The 17408-nt window shown below is 35.9% G+C and overlaps 1 protein-coding gene and 1 pseudogene across 8 annotated transcripts in view; both read right to left on the reverse strand.

Moving 5' to 3' along the window:
* Nucleotides 1-17408, reverse strand: part of PELI1 (pellino E3 ubiquitin protein ligase 1) — a 135991-nt gene that overhangs the window by 4783 nt on the left and 113800 nt on the right. For all 8 annotated transcript variants that reach the window (XM_049115586.1, XM_035721699.2, XM_025469217.3 and 5 more), the window contains 3 exons: nucleotides 10479-10617; nucleotides 7352-7481; nucleotides 4405-4506 (listed from right to left, as the gene is read on the reverse strand). In XM_049115586.1, coding sequence (XP_048971543.1) covers nucleotides 4405-4506; nucleotides 7352-7481; nucleotides 10479-10549 — 303 coding nt within the window. In that variant the 5' untranslated portion in view covers nucleotides 10550-10617. The remainder of the gene's footprint in view (nucleotides 1-4404; nucleotides 4507-7351; nucleotides 7482-10478; nucleotides 10618-17408) is intronic.
* Nucleotides 1848-3149, reverse strand: LOC112673548 (heterogeneous nuclear ribonucleoprotein A3-like; annotated as a pseudogene).

A 17408-nucleotide genomic window follows, 5' to 3' on the forward strand; every position in this document is an offset into this window, starting at 1 on the left:
ATTTAGAAAAAAACACTGACCCTCTACAAAGATGATGACACTTCAAAGACATTCTTTGCATAGCTGAGTCTTAAGAATTCCTCATTACCACACACTTTTGGAGAAAATCCTTTTAGCATTTTTGTCCTATCATCAAGCATGTCTTTCTTATTTGGATGGTTTTAGAAGAAAACTGGTTAGTTAACAAACTTAAGACTGCATGTCCCTTTTCCTGCTTTTTAGATAACATTTAAAGAAAATGGTCTCAGAAACTTTTGAAACTAAAAATATTTCTAAAAATAAAAGGTTCTTTTAGATCCAAAAAATGCAGGCCCAGGAATGGATTGAGGATTGATATTTAGAATCAAGATATTCAGAAGTGGCACTCAATTGGGAGGGGAGATTGTTCCAGAAGAGCTGATACTTGAGCTGAGTCTTAGAGATTTAAGATATCAAAGCAATATTGGTTAAGATAGGTCAGAAGGAAGAAACCTTAAGTATCCATGAAGAGAAAAAGCCTATGTGATCATGATCAAAGTGCCAAAATGTAACTGTGTTAAGATAAATTTTAACAATTCTTCCTCTAACTGCTACAATTAGCTTTAAAAATATAGAGCTCATGTCATTCCCTCCCACTCTCATTAAAAACCCTAATGGTTCCTTCCTCACAGACTATCCAAACTTCTTAGTTTCTTATTTCTATAATAATTAGAAATTGACTTCACAATTTGCTTCCTACCGATCCAGCTTAGTTTCCTATCATTGCCATTCATATGAAAAGTATATTCTAGCCCCAAGCAGCCCGTAAATCTTCTACTACACCACTGTGTACTTTGTGATCTCTTTTGTCAGAATGCCTCTCTACTGGCTAGACTGACAAAATCATACTCACTTGGATGACAAAAAAAAAAAAAAGTCTGGATAAAAAGTCACTACTGTGACATCTTCCCTCCTCTTCAACCCAATCAGAAACTTGTACTTCACATTTAGATTGCCAGTATAACACCTATGAATATAACCAAATTATAATGTCTCCTTTATTTACTTCATAGTGTCAACCAAATGCAGAGAGTTGGAGTTTAAATAGCTAATGAATTACAATAAATGTTCTTGTTCAGTTTGGAAGGAAGGCAGGCAATCCCAGAATGATTATAAAATCAGTTCCTCAGAGACTGGCTAATTTATCAGGGTAGTTTCCGATATATCTCCAATTTTTTGATGTAGAAATGTTTGGATTTTCCATCAGTGTAATGCTTTGTAGAAGGAGTATCATGACTACAATTTAGAAAAAACTCTCCTTTATGAAAAGGAAAAAACTGAAAATGCTGCAACTTATCTAAGGAACCCTCATAAGATAGTAAAGACACTGTTCTATAATTCAGAATGCCTGCTTTTTTTTAAAGATTTTATTTATTTATTTATTCATGAGAGACAGAGAGAGAGAGAGAGAGAGAGAGAGAGAGGCAGAGACAAGGCAGAGGGAGAAGCAGGCTCCATGCAGGGAGCCCGATGCGGTACTTGATCCTGGGACTCCAGGATAATGCCCTGGGCTGAAGGCAGACGCTAAATTGCTGAGCCACCCAGGGATCCCCAAGAATGCCTGTTTTTGTTTTTTTTTTGAAAAGTTAAAAATTCCTTAATTTTTTATTCCTGGTACCACTACCACAATTTACAGGGCAATATACCTGATGTAATGAAAAGAAAAAGAAAAAGAAAAAGACAAAGCTACAACAGATAAAAGACCTCAGGAATGTACATCTAATTGACACTACATTGCATTAATCAATAGCTGCACTTTTTGCAAACTGTGGCTATGACGGTCCTGAACAAGAAGGGTTTCCTGTTTAAGCTGCAGTAACTTTTCTGACTATGGATCATCGTTCCTCCTGTGGCAGATTTTTACAGTTCCTCTAATGCATTTGGGAAGACTGTCTCAAAGTAACCTGCAGCTTTCCTGACAACTCCTCGCTCTCTCTCCTGCTAAGAACTGTAGCCCTTTTCTTCTGAAATTTTTTTAGAACCTTCTGCTACCATATCCACCACTTCTACCACCAGATCCATAACCACCACCATAGGGACTGCCCGAGCTTCTTCCACCAAAACTGCCCCCTTTCATGGGTCCATAATTTGATTGCTGTTGTCCACTATAATTTCCAAAATCATTATAGTTCCCACCACCACCATAGTTACCTCCAAAATTTTCTCCTTCATTGTAACCATCGTATCATCCTCCTCCACCACCACCACCACCACCACCATATCCGCCTCCTTGGTTTCCATATCCTGGTCCACCACCACCATAGCCTCCTCTACTACTATAACCAGAACCACCACCGTAGTTGCCACCATCACCTCCTCCATAACTACCTCTGCTGCCACCACCTCCACCACCATAGCCTCCTCTTCCACCAAAGTTTCTACCACGGCCAAAATTACCACCACCTCCAAAGTTTCCTCCACAACCCATGAAGCTGCCAGATCCACCTCCATGACCTCTTTGCGATCCAGCACACTGCATCTCTTGTTTAGAAAGGGCCTTTTTCACTTCACAATTATGCCCATTAATAGTGTGGTATTTCTGAACAACAATTTTATCAACTGTATCATGATCATCAAAAGTTACAAAAGCAAATCCTCTTTTTTCCACTCTGTCAGTCTTCCATAACTTCTATGGTTTCAATTTTGCCATACTTTTCAAAGTAATCTCTCAAATTATATTATTCTGTATCTTCTTTAATACCACCAATAAAAATTTTCTTCACTGTTAGATGGGGACCAGGCTTTACAGAATCCTCTCCAGAAACAGCTCTCTTTGGTTCCACTACACGCCCATCAACCTTGTGTGGTCGGGCACACATTGCTGCATTCACCTCTTCAACACAAGAGTAAGTCACAAGACCAAAACCCCTGGAACGTCTTGTTTGGGGGTCTCTCATTACCACACAATCTGTAAGTGTGCCCCATTTTTCAAAATGTTCTCTTAAACTATCATCCGTAGTTTCAAAGCTCAAACCACCAATAAACAGTTTTCTCAACTGCTCGGGTTCCTTTGGATCATGGCCTTCCTCCCTCCGGCGGCAGCGGTGACGGCCGGAGTCGGGTTGGGGGTGGCCAGGCAGCGGTTTTACCTCCATTTTGATACCGGACTCACCTCTTCCAACTCGAGTTCAATATCAAGAATGCCTGTTTTAATTTCAATTCTGCCCTACTAATTTCATAACCTTTAATTCACAAGATTTCAGTAACTTTACTGACAAAAAATAAGGGGTAAATAAATGAATTCAAGATATTTTCTGAAACTAAAGTTCTAGTCTGGAATCAAACATCTAAGTAGCATCTTGATTTTTTAAAAAACTAATTAAGCATATTTATTTTAACCGGTTGTCAGTGAACTAAAATGTAGAAAATCATCCTAAAGCTTTTGTTAGGTTCTCATTAAGATCCCAACCTTCATCTTCATTAAGGGTGTTATTTATTTTAAAATTCTTTTGGCAAAAGCAAGAAAGACATAAATATATATCCATATTCTGATATTAACTACTATAGAGACACTACACTAAAAAGTTCAGTATTCTCCTAGAAGGGCTAGAGGAGAACAAGTGACTTCAATAAAATATTTTGTTATTGATTATAATTAAAGATATCTCCAGGACTTTTCCTGTTCAATCTTGCAAAATAAAGAAAAATTGAAAAAAGTCACTGGGACAGTAATTGTAAAGAGTAACATTATCAGGTACTTTATGCTCTATTTGTTTTCAAACAGTCCAGGACTTTACAAAACCAAAGAAGGGAGAAGACATCATGGATTTTGTTTACATCTTTGGGTTTGATTGTTCTATCAAGTATATAAAAACATCAGTACTTGATTGGTACAAAAATGAGAGGGAAAAAAAAGTTTTATGCATTAGTAACTTGGAGCAAAGATGAGTTGAAAAACAGGTTTGATCACAAACATAACATAGACAATTAGAAACTGCCTATACATTTTGCTACCTAGAGAGGAAGGTGGAAAATAGTGGCAAAAACCAGTTGTAAATATGTGCAGGATATTTCTTGCTTCCTTTTTTGGGATAATAGTTAACTAAACTATTATTATAACTACTATTATTAATAGTTGGCCCAGCTTTGAGCACTTTACATGTACTAACACATCTAAGCCTCCTAAATGTCATATGAGGGAAGAAGCTCTATTACCTGAACTTCACAGGAGGAAACTGAGGCATAGAGTGGCTAAGTAATGTTTACCAGGGCCCATTTTTTAATCATGCTATGCTGACTTCTATATATGAGATTTAGAAATATATATTTTAGTGAAATACATGATTAAAATATGATAATCATGAATCTGACCACAGCAAAAGTCACTGACAATAGGTTTTCGACTTTTTTTTTTTTTTAAGAAAAAAAATCCAGATGTTATAATACCTGAAACATATCAGTGTTGCTGTCATGAGTATATTCAACCACCACTGTCTGTGCTCGAGATAAGGTATACGATATGCTGTGCTGGTCCTTGTTGCTTATTGCCTAAGGAAGAGAAGATTAATAGCAACATTAGCTGGTAGGCCAATCAAATCAAATTCAAAAGAGAAAAGTAATCTATCACGTGTTTGATATATTTTCTCCTGAAATTTAAGGTAGAAATCAATAATTCTTTGTAACCTCAACTGTGAGTAGTTACTTGAGTGGGATGTACAAGAATACTTTGAAAATGTTGTAGAGTAAGAACATAAAATTTCACTGTATAAAAACACTGTAAAATCTGGGTCTCCCTTATAAATATTTTAAATCATAAAGTAATCAAAATCAAACCCCATGTAGAAACTGAAAATTGTACTTAACCATGCTCTAAAAAGGAGAAAATATAGAATTCTGCAAGATAAGAATCTTGATTTTAAAGTAACTCAAAGAGTTATAAATAAGTTACCAAAAAGTTAACTGGTTTTCTTAACATTCTTTGACTCTATAAGGTGACAAGTATTTGCAATATGCTAGGCTAGATATGGAAAAATTCATAGAATGATTAAACATTACCAAAGGAAATGGACAGAATGCTTACGACTATACTTCTGACTTATTCCAAACTAAAAACATTGCTAAAAAGAACTTTTCAGTTTTGTTTTCAGGCGTTTTCTATGTATATGAGTTGAAGATAATATCAGAAAGGGGGAAAACCTGCACAAAGGAAGTGGAAACAGGTTGTATAAAGGGAAAACAGATATAAAGACACAAAAGAATGATTATACACAGCAAAGAAGCTAAAATTCAAAAAATGTTTCTTAATTAGAACATTGGCATTATGAAACCTTACTTAGTTTCAATTTGTAGTTAATCTATAATAGATAAAGCCTTACAATAACAGCTTTGAAATTAATTAAGGCTGTGAAAATTTCAAATATTTAAAGAGAAAAAACAAAACACCTGGGTACCAACTACCCAACTTTATCAAAGCATAATAATGCCATTTTTGCTTCTGGTTTCTTAAAAGAAATTAAATTCAACAGACAATACCAAGGCTGCTTACATGTTTCTTTCACTTCCCTCTCTTCATAGGGGTATCCAACCTCATTAATGCAGGGCAGATCATTTACATGCACCTTAACGTTTTTAAAATAAACATTATATAATTGTTTTGCGGATTTTAAAACCTATAATTACTTTAACTCAGCAAAAAGCAATGAGTTTTCAAACAAATAATTGCCTGAATATTGGAAGTGAATTCTTAATGGCTAAAGAGATTTTAAAAACACAGGTTTCTGTGTACTTTGAGATTGTAATCTCCGGCTTTTTTTTTTTTTTTTTTTTTTAAGCTATTAAACCTACTCGGAGATTAAGAATAAGAACTATGTCTAATTAAGTTTTGACTGGACTGAAAGGCAGGGTTTAATCTTATCCCAGATGACTGCCAGAATAGGATATTTTAGAAGTAAGGGTTATAAATATTTTCTTTCTGCTAGTGGTTCTCAAACAGAGGTAGTATTAGCTGTGTAAGGGGCACTTGGAAATAGGTAGGTGCATTTTCTGACTATGATTTGAAGGCTTGAATGGCATTAGTGGTTGGGGACAAGAATATTAAATGTCCTGCAATATATGAGACAATACCCTGCAAAAAGAACTGGCATACCCAAAATGCAAGAGAACTGCTACAGGGGCAATTCTGGCATAAAGCTCCTCAGGTTGGATCAGTTAGCTTTCACTCCCTTTCACTACCTGGTTAGCACAACCCTTCTTTGCAAAGGAGCAAAAAGAAACACTTAAAGGAAACTGTCCCTTTTCTACATTCATTGGGTCTCAAATAGTAATAGAGGAGGCCTCATCAAGACATGAGGACTGTTCTAGTCACCATACTGTATACAAAACAAATTCAATTAACTTCAGGGACTGAAGCTAAAACTAGTCACCATATGCCAATTTCTCTGTCTCTTGTTTAACTTACAAAGATATACCTCAGATGGTATATTAATGCACATCCTGGGGCTGCTTAGCTAAAGATACAATTACTTCCAGAAGCTGAGCCACTCTTTGTAATTTTTATTCACTCAACACAGTATCAAATACAGTCTGTTATACAATTGGAAGCAGAGGAATACAGAGAAATATAAAGATTTGAAATTCCCCCTAATTGTCAATCACTCCAGGAAAAGCCTGAGGGTCCTGAAATGATGGCTCAGGTTCTGGAGATTCTGGTAGGGAAAGAAAAAGGAGCTAAGAGCATTAGGTATACTGGGAGACTGAGAAGTTATACTGTAGATCTAGTTGGGTATTTGCTTCTGTAGTTTTGATTCAATTTAATAGTTACTGATGTCCGTTTTGTTCAAGGCACTAAGCTAAAAGCTGTAAGGGTTATAAAACAAGCAAACAAAAGATAAGAGCATACACAGAATCTTTGATAAAGGTCTCTTGTAAGAACCACACAATTAAATCCTTAGTTTAAAAAAATCACCTCATCCAAACAACACTTCTCGTACCTGAGTACACTTATTATATATACTACATTCCTTGCTCAGCCCAGACAAGGCTCCTCTAGTAACAGTGGAAACTCCCTACTTCTCAGGGTGGACAGCCATACAATTCTAAAAATTAGGTAAAGTCCTGGTTCCAACCCAACTTTTTTTTAATATGAAAAGGGAATGTTTCCTTCTAATTTCCACCCGCTGATACTGGCTTGTCATTAAAAATATATATAAAAATAAAAATCTGATGCCCTTCCATATATGGCAGCCCTTCAAATATTGTCTCCAAAATGTCTGCTCCCATCAAAACAAAAGGAAACTTCTGGTACAGAATGTGAAGGGAATGCTAGAGAACATGTACAAGTCTTTCAATTTTTCTAAGTTAAATTATTTAGTTTAATTTGTGTTTGTTTTTTTACCTTTGCAGCCTGAGGAGTACAAGCAATATGTACAGTGCTGGGCTTCACCCCATTTGCCTTAGGTCTTTTAAACAAAGCAAACCTACTTTTCCTTCTTCCTCTATCGCCGTTTGGGAGAGATCCATTATACCTGATGGGGGAAAAAAGTTTGGGTGATCTTTTGTAAGTACCACACAATTCTAAAAATTATGCTTTGCCTTATAATAAAGATCAATCCCCAATTAATCATTTATTAGCACACTATATACGTATCTCAAAGTATCTCCCTTCAGTAATTGCTGATCCCCAGACCAGCTGTCTGAGTATGAAACAAAATGAAATTCTGGTTACATTCCAAGTCACAAAGAAATATTTTTTGGATTATAAATAGCGTTAAATTATCTGTACTCTTCTTCCTTCTTTTATTTAATATAATCAAGAGCTGATTAATGGCATATCTGATTCCTTGTGACTCATTCATGTGCAAATACAACCTTTAAAAGTATAGTATGAATTGTCTAAAACAATCTCCTTTAATTGTAACCTAATTACTTTAAATAGCTTGACTTTTGAAATAAGGAATTTTTAGACTTGTTTGATAAGTCTGATAAGTCTCAGTACTTGCATGTACACATACAGATTCACATTATGTTGGCAAGATCTATCCAACTGAGATGCCTGCTAAGCAGTGATTGAACATATTTTTGTTGTTGGGATCTTTTATTTTTTTATTTTTTAATTTTTATTTATTTATGATAGGGACACAGTGAGAGAGAGAGGCAGAGACATAGGCAGAGGGAGAAGCAGGCTCCATGCACCGGGAGCCTGACGTGGGATTCGATCCTGGGTCTCCAAGATCGCGCCCTGGGCCAAAGGCAGGCGTTAAACTGCTGCGCCACCCAGGGATCCCTGTTGTTTGGATCTTATAACCATTTCTCCATGATAACATATACATGTCCTGAAAATATGCAAGCAAGTGAGGACTGAATAGGAAAGAAGTTCAAAACAAAATATTTGGGTGTTTACTATGTATTAGGCATTACTGTATTCTCTACCATGTAGCATCTCATTTAATCCATTCTCATGAAAACTCTTGGGATGGGTATCACTCAACTTTACAGGTTAGGAATTTAAGTTATTCCTCAGAGGAATAAAATTTCTTAGAGGCTTAGAGAAATTAAGTCATTTTCTGAAGGGTCACATAAGTGACAATAGAAAAAGCAGAAATGAATCCAGGTGTTTGTCATGCTTTTTAAAATTCTTTACTGCTTCATTTTGACATGGGCAGTAGCTTAATAATAATCTCTCCTCATTCACTGTCCCCTGCCCCCTGAAGAAATCTTTGGTTTCCTGGTCTCTCATAAATAGCTGGTCAATCTGAGGGTAAAGGAGGCAGGGACCACGGACAGTTCTGAGGTTGGAGGAGAATGTGATTGTAAAATGGCCTACAAAGTAGCTGACAAGGAAAAGAAGGGACTTTACTCACACTGTTTTATACAGAAATTATACTGACTATAAAAAATAAAACACACTGCTTTCTGTTGGAGAAAGCTCTTGCTAATCTTGCTAGCCTTGGTAAGAGTTCAGAATAGTGCCCCTTAGTTAATACATTACTAAATTCTAGGCTGTGTGTTGCCACCAGCCCCACTGTGGGCTCCTGACTGTTCTATCTGCCTAGTTACATGACTTGTTTCTCTTGTGGGGTTGTATTCTATTCGCAAACATTGTGTTTCTATAGCTTAAAACTCTATTCTAAAGTAGTGACAAGACCAAACTGACCACCTTATCCAGCTTTATTTGTCCTAGAGGGCTGGAAAGAATTATTATTTGTATTTTAAGACACCAAGTGCCGGATACAGAGACAACCACTATTGCTAAGGACTAACTAAGACACTGCTGGGAGAAGAAAGGCAGTTTAAACTATATACTAAATTTTAAATTCTGGGCTTCAAATGACTCAGATTTCCTGGTAGAAGAACTTAACTTTGAATAATTTTTGGTAGTTAAAAGCTGTTAGTCATTAATACATTAAGATATACGTAATTTCAAAGTGTAACACTGTAGTTACTATATAAGTTTCTAATCTTTTAAGCTGTTTTTGAGAAAAAAGATTTTTAGGTCTCAAAGGGCCTTAAATGATCTTATCTGTCATTTTACAGAAGAGGAAACCGAGACCCAGAATGTTTAAGTGACTTGACCAAGGTCATATAACTAGCAATGTTGGAATAGCACTGGAATCTAGCATTCCTGACTTCCAGTCAAGCTCATTAACACCGTATTATCTTCTTACTCGCTCCTCTGAAAAATGGACACTTTCTCACTTTAAACAGCAACATGTGCCGATCTGATTCTAAAACATGTTGTAATGTATAGAGCTGTTTTCTAGACAGAAGAAAAGAAACAGCAGGGGTAAAGTAAAATTAGCAATTTCTAGTTTCTGAGATCTCTAGCTAATAGACTAATATTGTGTTTCTGTTTTGACAGCTCCTGTTAAGTTTAGACTGAATAAACTGAAATATGGAATCATCTGTTCCTCATACTTTAAATTGTGTATCTGTAATTTGTATGGATAAGAGTGCTTCAGAAGCAAACAAGTAGTGAGATCCTGGGCTTCAGGGTCATCATATTGTTAGCCTTTACAACTCTATCAGAAGAATAGGACCATAAGCACAAAGCAACAACTACCTCAGAAGGACAGAGACAAATAAATACTGACCTACATGAATGACCTAAATGGGGAAGAGATTTTGGTAAAGTCAGCTGAGGCAAACTTTTCTATAAGATGGGATAGGGAAGAAAATAGAACAATTCTATTGTTAGACATTTAGACTTAACATTAGTCAAATGTTAAGTTAGACATTTAGACTTAGCACTTTTCATCTTTAATAAGTGTTGTCCTTTCTGTGGGTAAAGGTGAGGAGGCAAAGTTTATGCATATGAGAGCACTTATAAGAGATGGCATAAAAATGAAGATTAAAAGAGTTTCTTGATTTAATATTATCAACATTACTTAGAAGTAATACTATCCTGTAGCTTTAATCATTTTTGGAAATAGGTAGGATACACAATCTAAAAAGTAGTTTTAATGTAGATGTCAAAGTTACTATACATCATTCCATTTGTGTGTCATCAGATGGGGAAAACTTACCCTAAGACAATGAGTTCACCATACTTTACTGGTGCTTTGGATGGATGATTTTCTTGATCAGGAGAAAACATGAGCTTGGCTGTCTTTCTCAAATCTTTGTTCACTGGTCAGGAGCCTAGGACACCTTTTGCATTATCTCCTAAAGGAAAAAAAGTTTTCATTAATAATGTAAACAATGAATTTCAGTTTAAATAAAGATGTTATTTTCTAGCAGTCTTGTAAACACAGTATTATGCAAAGTTACCATATAATATACAAAGCATGTGACATTTTCCCCAATAGTGGTTATATATTTGGTCCAACTATTTAAATAGTTTAAAAATGCTGGTAACTTCTACTTGTAGGTAAGATGGTAACTTACCTACAAATTTGGTAACTTCTACTTGTAGGAAGATGGTGTAGGAGTATTTTTTCCTATTATTTCCACTAACTACAACTATAGACTCTGGACATTATATATAAAACACAAGAAGCGGGATCCCTGGGTGGCGCAGCGGTTTGGCGCCTGCCTTTGGCCCAGGGCGTGATCCTGGAGACCCAGGATCGAATCCCACATCGGGCTCCCAGTGCATGGAGCCTGCTTCTCCCTCTGCCTGTGTCTCTGCCTCTCTCCCTCTCTCTCTGTGACTATCATAAATAAATAAAAAATTAAAAAAAAAAACACACAAGAAGCGTATGAAAAGTAGAGATAAGTTAGACTAGATATGGACATTGGGGCACAAGGAATGACACAGTCCTGAGTTCTCTGGGTTTTCTTTATGCTTAATATATCCCAGATTTAGAGGTGATTAACCCAGCAGCCTGGAAATGTCAACTGGCAGAGACATAAAAAAAAGCCACCCCAAAAGTTTTGTTCTCTCTAGTTAAAGGAATGAGAAAGGGGCAGCCTTAGCAAGACAGAGGACTTTAACAATAACCACTCTACTGCACCCAAACACCACAGAAAACACTGGCCCTACCACTGCCCACACAAGCAAAAGCCAAGTAGGGAGCCTTAAACATGCACTTCATGAGGCCATAATGAAGAAGCCTAACCCCCTGCCTCCCAACCAAGGTATTGTCAGGGCAGCCAAGTAGAAGGCCAAGACTTTCACCATGTTGGTGAAAACATGCCCTCACCTCTACTCTAGCAGTATCAGGGGAGCCTGAACTTTCACCCTCATTTGGCCGTAACAAGGATTCCCTTCCCTTGAGACTCAGTGAAGGCTGAGTAGGGAATCTGGACTTCTCTATCTATCTGGCAATAATAAGGAAGCAGCCACTATTCCCCAGAAAAAGACAGAGGAAATAGTTGGTTTATATAACATCCAGAGTATTAGAACATAATGCCAAAATGTCCAGATTTTCTTTTTCTTTTTTTTTTTTAATGTCCAGGTTTTCACAGAAGACCATTTATTGTATTAAGAACTAGAAGATTAAAAAAAAAAAAAAAAGAAGAACTAGAAGATTTAAGAAAATAGAAAAATATAATGAATAAATACCAAAATTGAGGTGACAGAGGTATCAGAATTACCTGACAAGGATTTTAAATTTATCATGATAAAAATGCAGAATGTTTTAATAAGCAATTGCAAACATATTTGGGACAAACAAAAAAAGTCTTGACAGAAAAACAAAAATTTAAGGATGAAAAAAAAATTTAAGGATGAAAAAAAAATTTAAGGATGGGTTTACTAGCAGAATAAAAGGGACATAAAGAATCAGTGAACTGGAAGAGAGAAATTTCCTAATCTGAACAATAGAGGGAAAACAGACTAAAAAAAAAAAAAAAAGAAAGAAAGAAAGAAAAGAAAAGAAAGTGAAGAAAAGGTAGATTTCATGGAGCTGTGGGACCTCAGCAAAAGATCTAACATTTGTATCACTGGAACCCAAGGAGACAGGAAAGACACTGCAGCTGAAAATGTACTCAAAGAAATAATGGCTAAAAACACCAATTTGGAAAGAGAAACCACACAACCACAGATTCAAGAAGCTAAATAAACCACACAGAACATAAACCTGAAGAAATCCATGCCAAAATACATCATAGAAGCAAGAAGAAGGTAGCATATTTTTTTCAAGTGCTGAAAGAAAAGAACTGTCAACTCAGAATTCTATACCTAGCAAAAACAGAGGACAAATCAAGACAATCTCAGGTGAGGGGAAATTAAAGAGAATTTGTCACCAGCAGATATACTCTAATAGAATGGCCAGAGGAAATTCATTAAGAAGAAAAACGATAAAAGAAAAGAAACCTGGTACATCAGAAAAGAAGAAAGAACACGGTAAGTAAAATACAGGTAAATACAATAAGCTTTCCTTTTCTTGAATTTCTACATTATGTCTGAAAGTCAAAGCAAAAATTATCAACACTGTCTGATGTGGTTTCAAATGTATGTAAAGGAATATTTAAGAAAATTATATACAGCACACCTGGGCATTTATCCTAGAGAAATGAAGACTTATGTTACAAAACCTGTACATGAATGTTTATAGCAGCCTTATTCATAGCCCCAAACTGGAAACAATCCAGATGTTCTTTACTGACTGAGTGAATGATTAAACCGTAGTACATCTGTGTTGTGGAACAGTACTCAGCAATAAAAAGGAACAAACTACTGGTATATGAAATAATATGGATAAATTTCTAGAGAATGATGCTAACTAAAAAAAAAAAAAGCCAACCCTCAGGATGCCTGAGTGGCTCAGCAATTGAGCATCTGCTTTCAGCCCAGGGCGTGATCCTGGAGTCCCTGGACTGAGTCCCACATCCGGCTCCCTGCAGGGAGCCTGCTTCTCTCTCTGCCTATGTCTCTGCCTCTCTTTCTCTCTGTCTCTCTCATGAATAAATAAATAAAATCTTAAAAAAAGCCAACCTCAACAGGTTTTTACATAAATGATTTTATTTATGTAACATTCTTGAAATGACAGAATTATAGAAATGGGTAACAGATAAATGCTTGCTAGGAGTTAAGGAAGGGGTGGGAGAAATAGAAAAGTGGGTATGGCTACAAAAGGAAAACTGAAAGGACCCCCCGTGGTGATGGAAATGTTCTGTATTTTTACCAAAGTCAATATTCTGGCTGTGATATTTTATTATAGTTTTGCAAGATATTACCATGGGGGGAAATTGCATAAAGGGTACACAGAATCTCTCTGTATTATTTATCACCACATATGAATCTACAATGATCTCAAATTAACAAAGCTTAATTAATAAATATAAATTCGGTGGGGGCAGAGGGTGGGGGGCGCTCGGTGCTGGGGGTGGGGGGCAGAGGGGGGGCGCTGGGTGCTGGGGGGTGGGGGGCACTTGGGGCTGTGAGAGCTTTGGTCCTTCTGGGCCCCGGGGCCCTGCCCACACACCCGGGCTCCCTACCCCCCTCAAAAAAGAAATATAAATTCAACACACATATGAAAAACAAGACTAATGCTTCTGATAAGCCAGAAAAAACACTACAATAAACAATCCCCATAATATTATCATGTCTATTTCATCAGCAGTTTAATGGGACCAGTTATTTCCTATATCTATTATCTGCACGGTCTTCCTGTTAGACCTGTTACAAAGGTTTTTCACAACAAAACTCTTAGGAGCTAACTCATGACAGTCTCCTGATTTTATACTTCCACCAACAGGTTTTATAGGAATCTCATGAATGAAAAATGCCTATTTGTCTTTTTCTATACCAGTAGAGCGAAATGTAGCCTCTATAGCAGCACTTTTGGAGAGAAGGCAACACAGATATTTGTAGCCCAATAATAAGTAAGAACAAGTAAAAGGAGAAGCCTTAGCCATTTTGACCCTCTTCTATCCCTGTACCTGGCACACACATTTAGACCAGCAATTCAAACACTAGTTTTTAAATTTTTAAAAATTTAATTATTTTAAATAAATACCTTTTTTTAAAAAACCGTACTTCCTCCATTCAAATACTCTATAAAATCCTCACTTCCCCAGATGAATTTCTCCCCAGGGAAATGTTTTATTTCAGTAAAATATACTGATCATATCCTCCATTTAGAAAAAGAAATAATATGAAGCTAACTAAAACCTTCAATGTAAAAATTTAAGAGTTTTAAGACAAATTAATTCAAATTAACCAAAGAACAATTTTGGTTCCAAATAATAAGACCTTCTGATCTATATTAAATCAGACTTTAATATACGAACAAGAATTCATACCCTTTATTTTCCTTCCAAAGAAGCCACCCATTACAAAAAGCTAAGCAAAGCTTAATTAGAAGCTTTAACTGTACTTTTCTTATTAGACAATTAAGGTACTGCCATCAAACAGAAAACATTGCTTTGATACATTTCTGACCAGGAACAGCAAAAATTAAAAATTTAGTAACAAGAATTAAATTTAAAGTTTAAATTAAATTTTAATAACATGGCTTTCTTTTGATTTGGACTCCTATTTAGAGCTACTTTCTATTATTAGGAAGTGATAATTTTCCATCTATAGTAGTAAAATATTCCTTTTAAAAACACTTACTTAAAGAGGTAAGTCAATTTAAGTAGTATTAAATGGTGTAAGTACACAGACATGGCCAAAATCTGAAAGTGATATATGCGAATGCCCGTATTTGGCTGACACTAGTGTATAGCATGGATAGCAAATATTAGCCTATGTTCTAGTTCTAGCTATCTTTGAACAAAGCAATGTTCCCTCATCTCTAAAAATGGTGGGACTAAAGTAGAATAAAGAGAATTTTGGAGCTGTAAAAAATATGAGACCATCTGGTTCTAACATAAGAATTTATAAGTAATATACATATAGGACTATAGATTTAGTCCCACTGCCTCTACAGCAAAAGAAACAATTTTTAGCTTTGAAAAGTAACTAGAGTAGGGGTAACATATATCCACCATTCTATACTTCCTAGAGCCCTTGACCAAATTAGCCAAGAAAAACAACAGACTTCCAATTATACTTATTCTTACTCTGCTTATATCCCTCAGAAGGCCTGATTTGGGGATATTTTGTCAGTGATATCAAAGTTTCAATCACAGGAACACACTCAAACTTGGCTCCTATTTCTGTATCTAATAATCTGAAACCTATAATAAAATACTTTATTAGTACTGTTTATATACCTAAATGACCCAAGATAAACAGTTTCTTAAACTCAAAATGGCATATAACCAATGATAATACAACTGGCATTCTTAAAGTATGAATAACATATGCTATGACAGCTACTTCTCCTGGAACATTTCAGTGCAATTCTAATATATGTTAATAGGTGACTGTTGCAAAGAAGTTGTTAGAATCTTTACATGTTCTGAAAAGCCATGATTTTCACAATGGTTTAGGATCTAACAATGCCAAGTTGCTAGACAGTGTTCTTGTACTCTGTGTATATTCTCTAGATTTAAAATATGAATATAGAATTCTTCAAAATTAATTCCTAAAGTCATTCCTAAATTCACTTGAGAATGTGAAATGGGTATCTATATAAAGTATACTCTAATGCCTCAATTACGGGCTACACCAGGTGATATTCAATTAAGTTAGTTGGTCTAACTGCATGTATTCGGTTCTATACCAATGTGATGATCTAAAAAAAAGAACATTAAATAGCACCATTAATTCCGAGACTGGAAAAAAATGACAAAAAATCTTGCTAAGATAATAAGGCTGTTTTCTATAATACCTATTATTTTAAAACTGCTTGATCCTTAGAAAGTAAACATGTTCTCATCGACAGGGACCTTCCCAAGTTAAACTGTTTTAAAGAAACACATTCTAGAACAGTGTTATTTTCTGTGTAGGCTGGGAAAACATAAAAATCGAGCCATAATATATATGTTTCTTTGAAGGAGTCTCATTAATTTGATAAAACATTCTAATCATTTGTTGTTTAAAGGCCAGTGAAGTATAATTGTTTTCATATCAACTCTTCCCAAAGGAATGACGGTCTACAACATATAATTGTCAGTTTCACTTAAAGGAAAACTGGGAAATCAATCTTTGTTCAAATTGCTCCCTCAACATAACACATTTTATAATATTGCAAACAGCCTTTTGCGTACCACCTACTAAATACAAGTTCAAAATTCCTGCCCTGAAAAATAAAAAGAAGCAAAACAAATACTAAACAAAGAACAAAACCAATCTTACGTAGATATTTACCTAAACTTTTGAACACTTCTATTTTAGTGGGGAAGAGAGTAGGCATAAAGGGATGCTGAGAAAAAAAAAAGGAAAATGTTTTAAAACATGAAATGTTTCTTTATGGTGAAAAATGGTGTGGATTGCATATATTATCTCTGATGAAACAGATTCCCATCTACACAGAGTTCCCCTTTGGTTGATTTCAAAAGGATGACTCAAACAGAACTGTGTTGGTATATTTGTGGTGGAGCCATTTTATGAAACCAATTAAGCTGATGATTGAAGGGAGGTGAATTTATAGCAGCTTTTTGATAAGAGGGAAAATCTAATCACCTTCTTCCTTCTTTCACAATCAGTAGGATTAATAAACAGCATTCTTCCATAAAAGGAAAGAAAGGATAGAAGAAACAATGGAGTCAACAGGAATATGAGGTTACTACTGCCCTTCAGTCACTTTAAGCTTTTTAATACAGGAATGGAGGAAGTGACATCCCTGCTCCCCTTCCCAAAGTACAGGCACCCTCTGTGTGAACATTTGGTCTTCCCCAGAGGACAGCCAAATGACATGCTGATACTCTACCACTTAAGGGACACCGTATTTGCATCCTGATTGGAAAACAGTTAAAATCTTTCACGTGGGCAGTATTTGTTTCTTTAAACTAGGGCTTCTCAGCTTTGGCACTACTGACATTTTGACATTGTGGGGTGGCTGGCCTGTTCACTGCAGGAGGTTCAGTATCACTCCTGGCCTTTACACCCCTTAGATGCCAGGAGCATCCTTAGTTGTCATGATAAAAAATGTCACCTTCCCACCCTTCACCCTATAGAG

This window comes from Canis lupus, chromosome 10 (genome assembly GCF_003254725.2).
Source record: "Canis lupus dingo isolate Sandy chromosome 10, ASM325472v2, whole genome shotgun sequence".
NCBI lineage: Eukaryota > Metazoa > Chordata > Mammalia > Carnivora > Canidae > Canis > Canis lupus.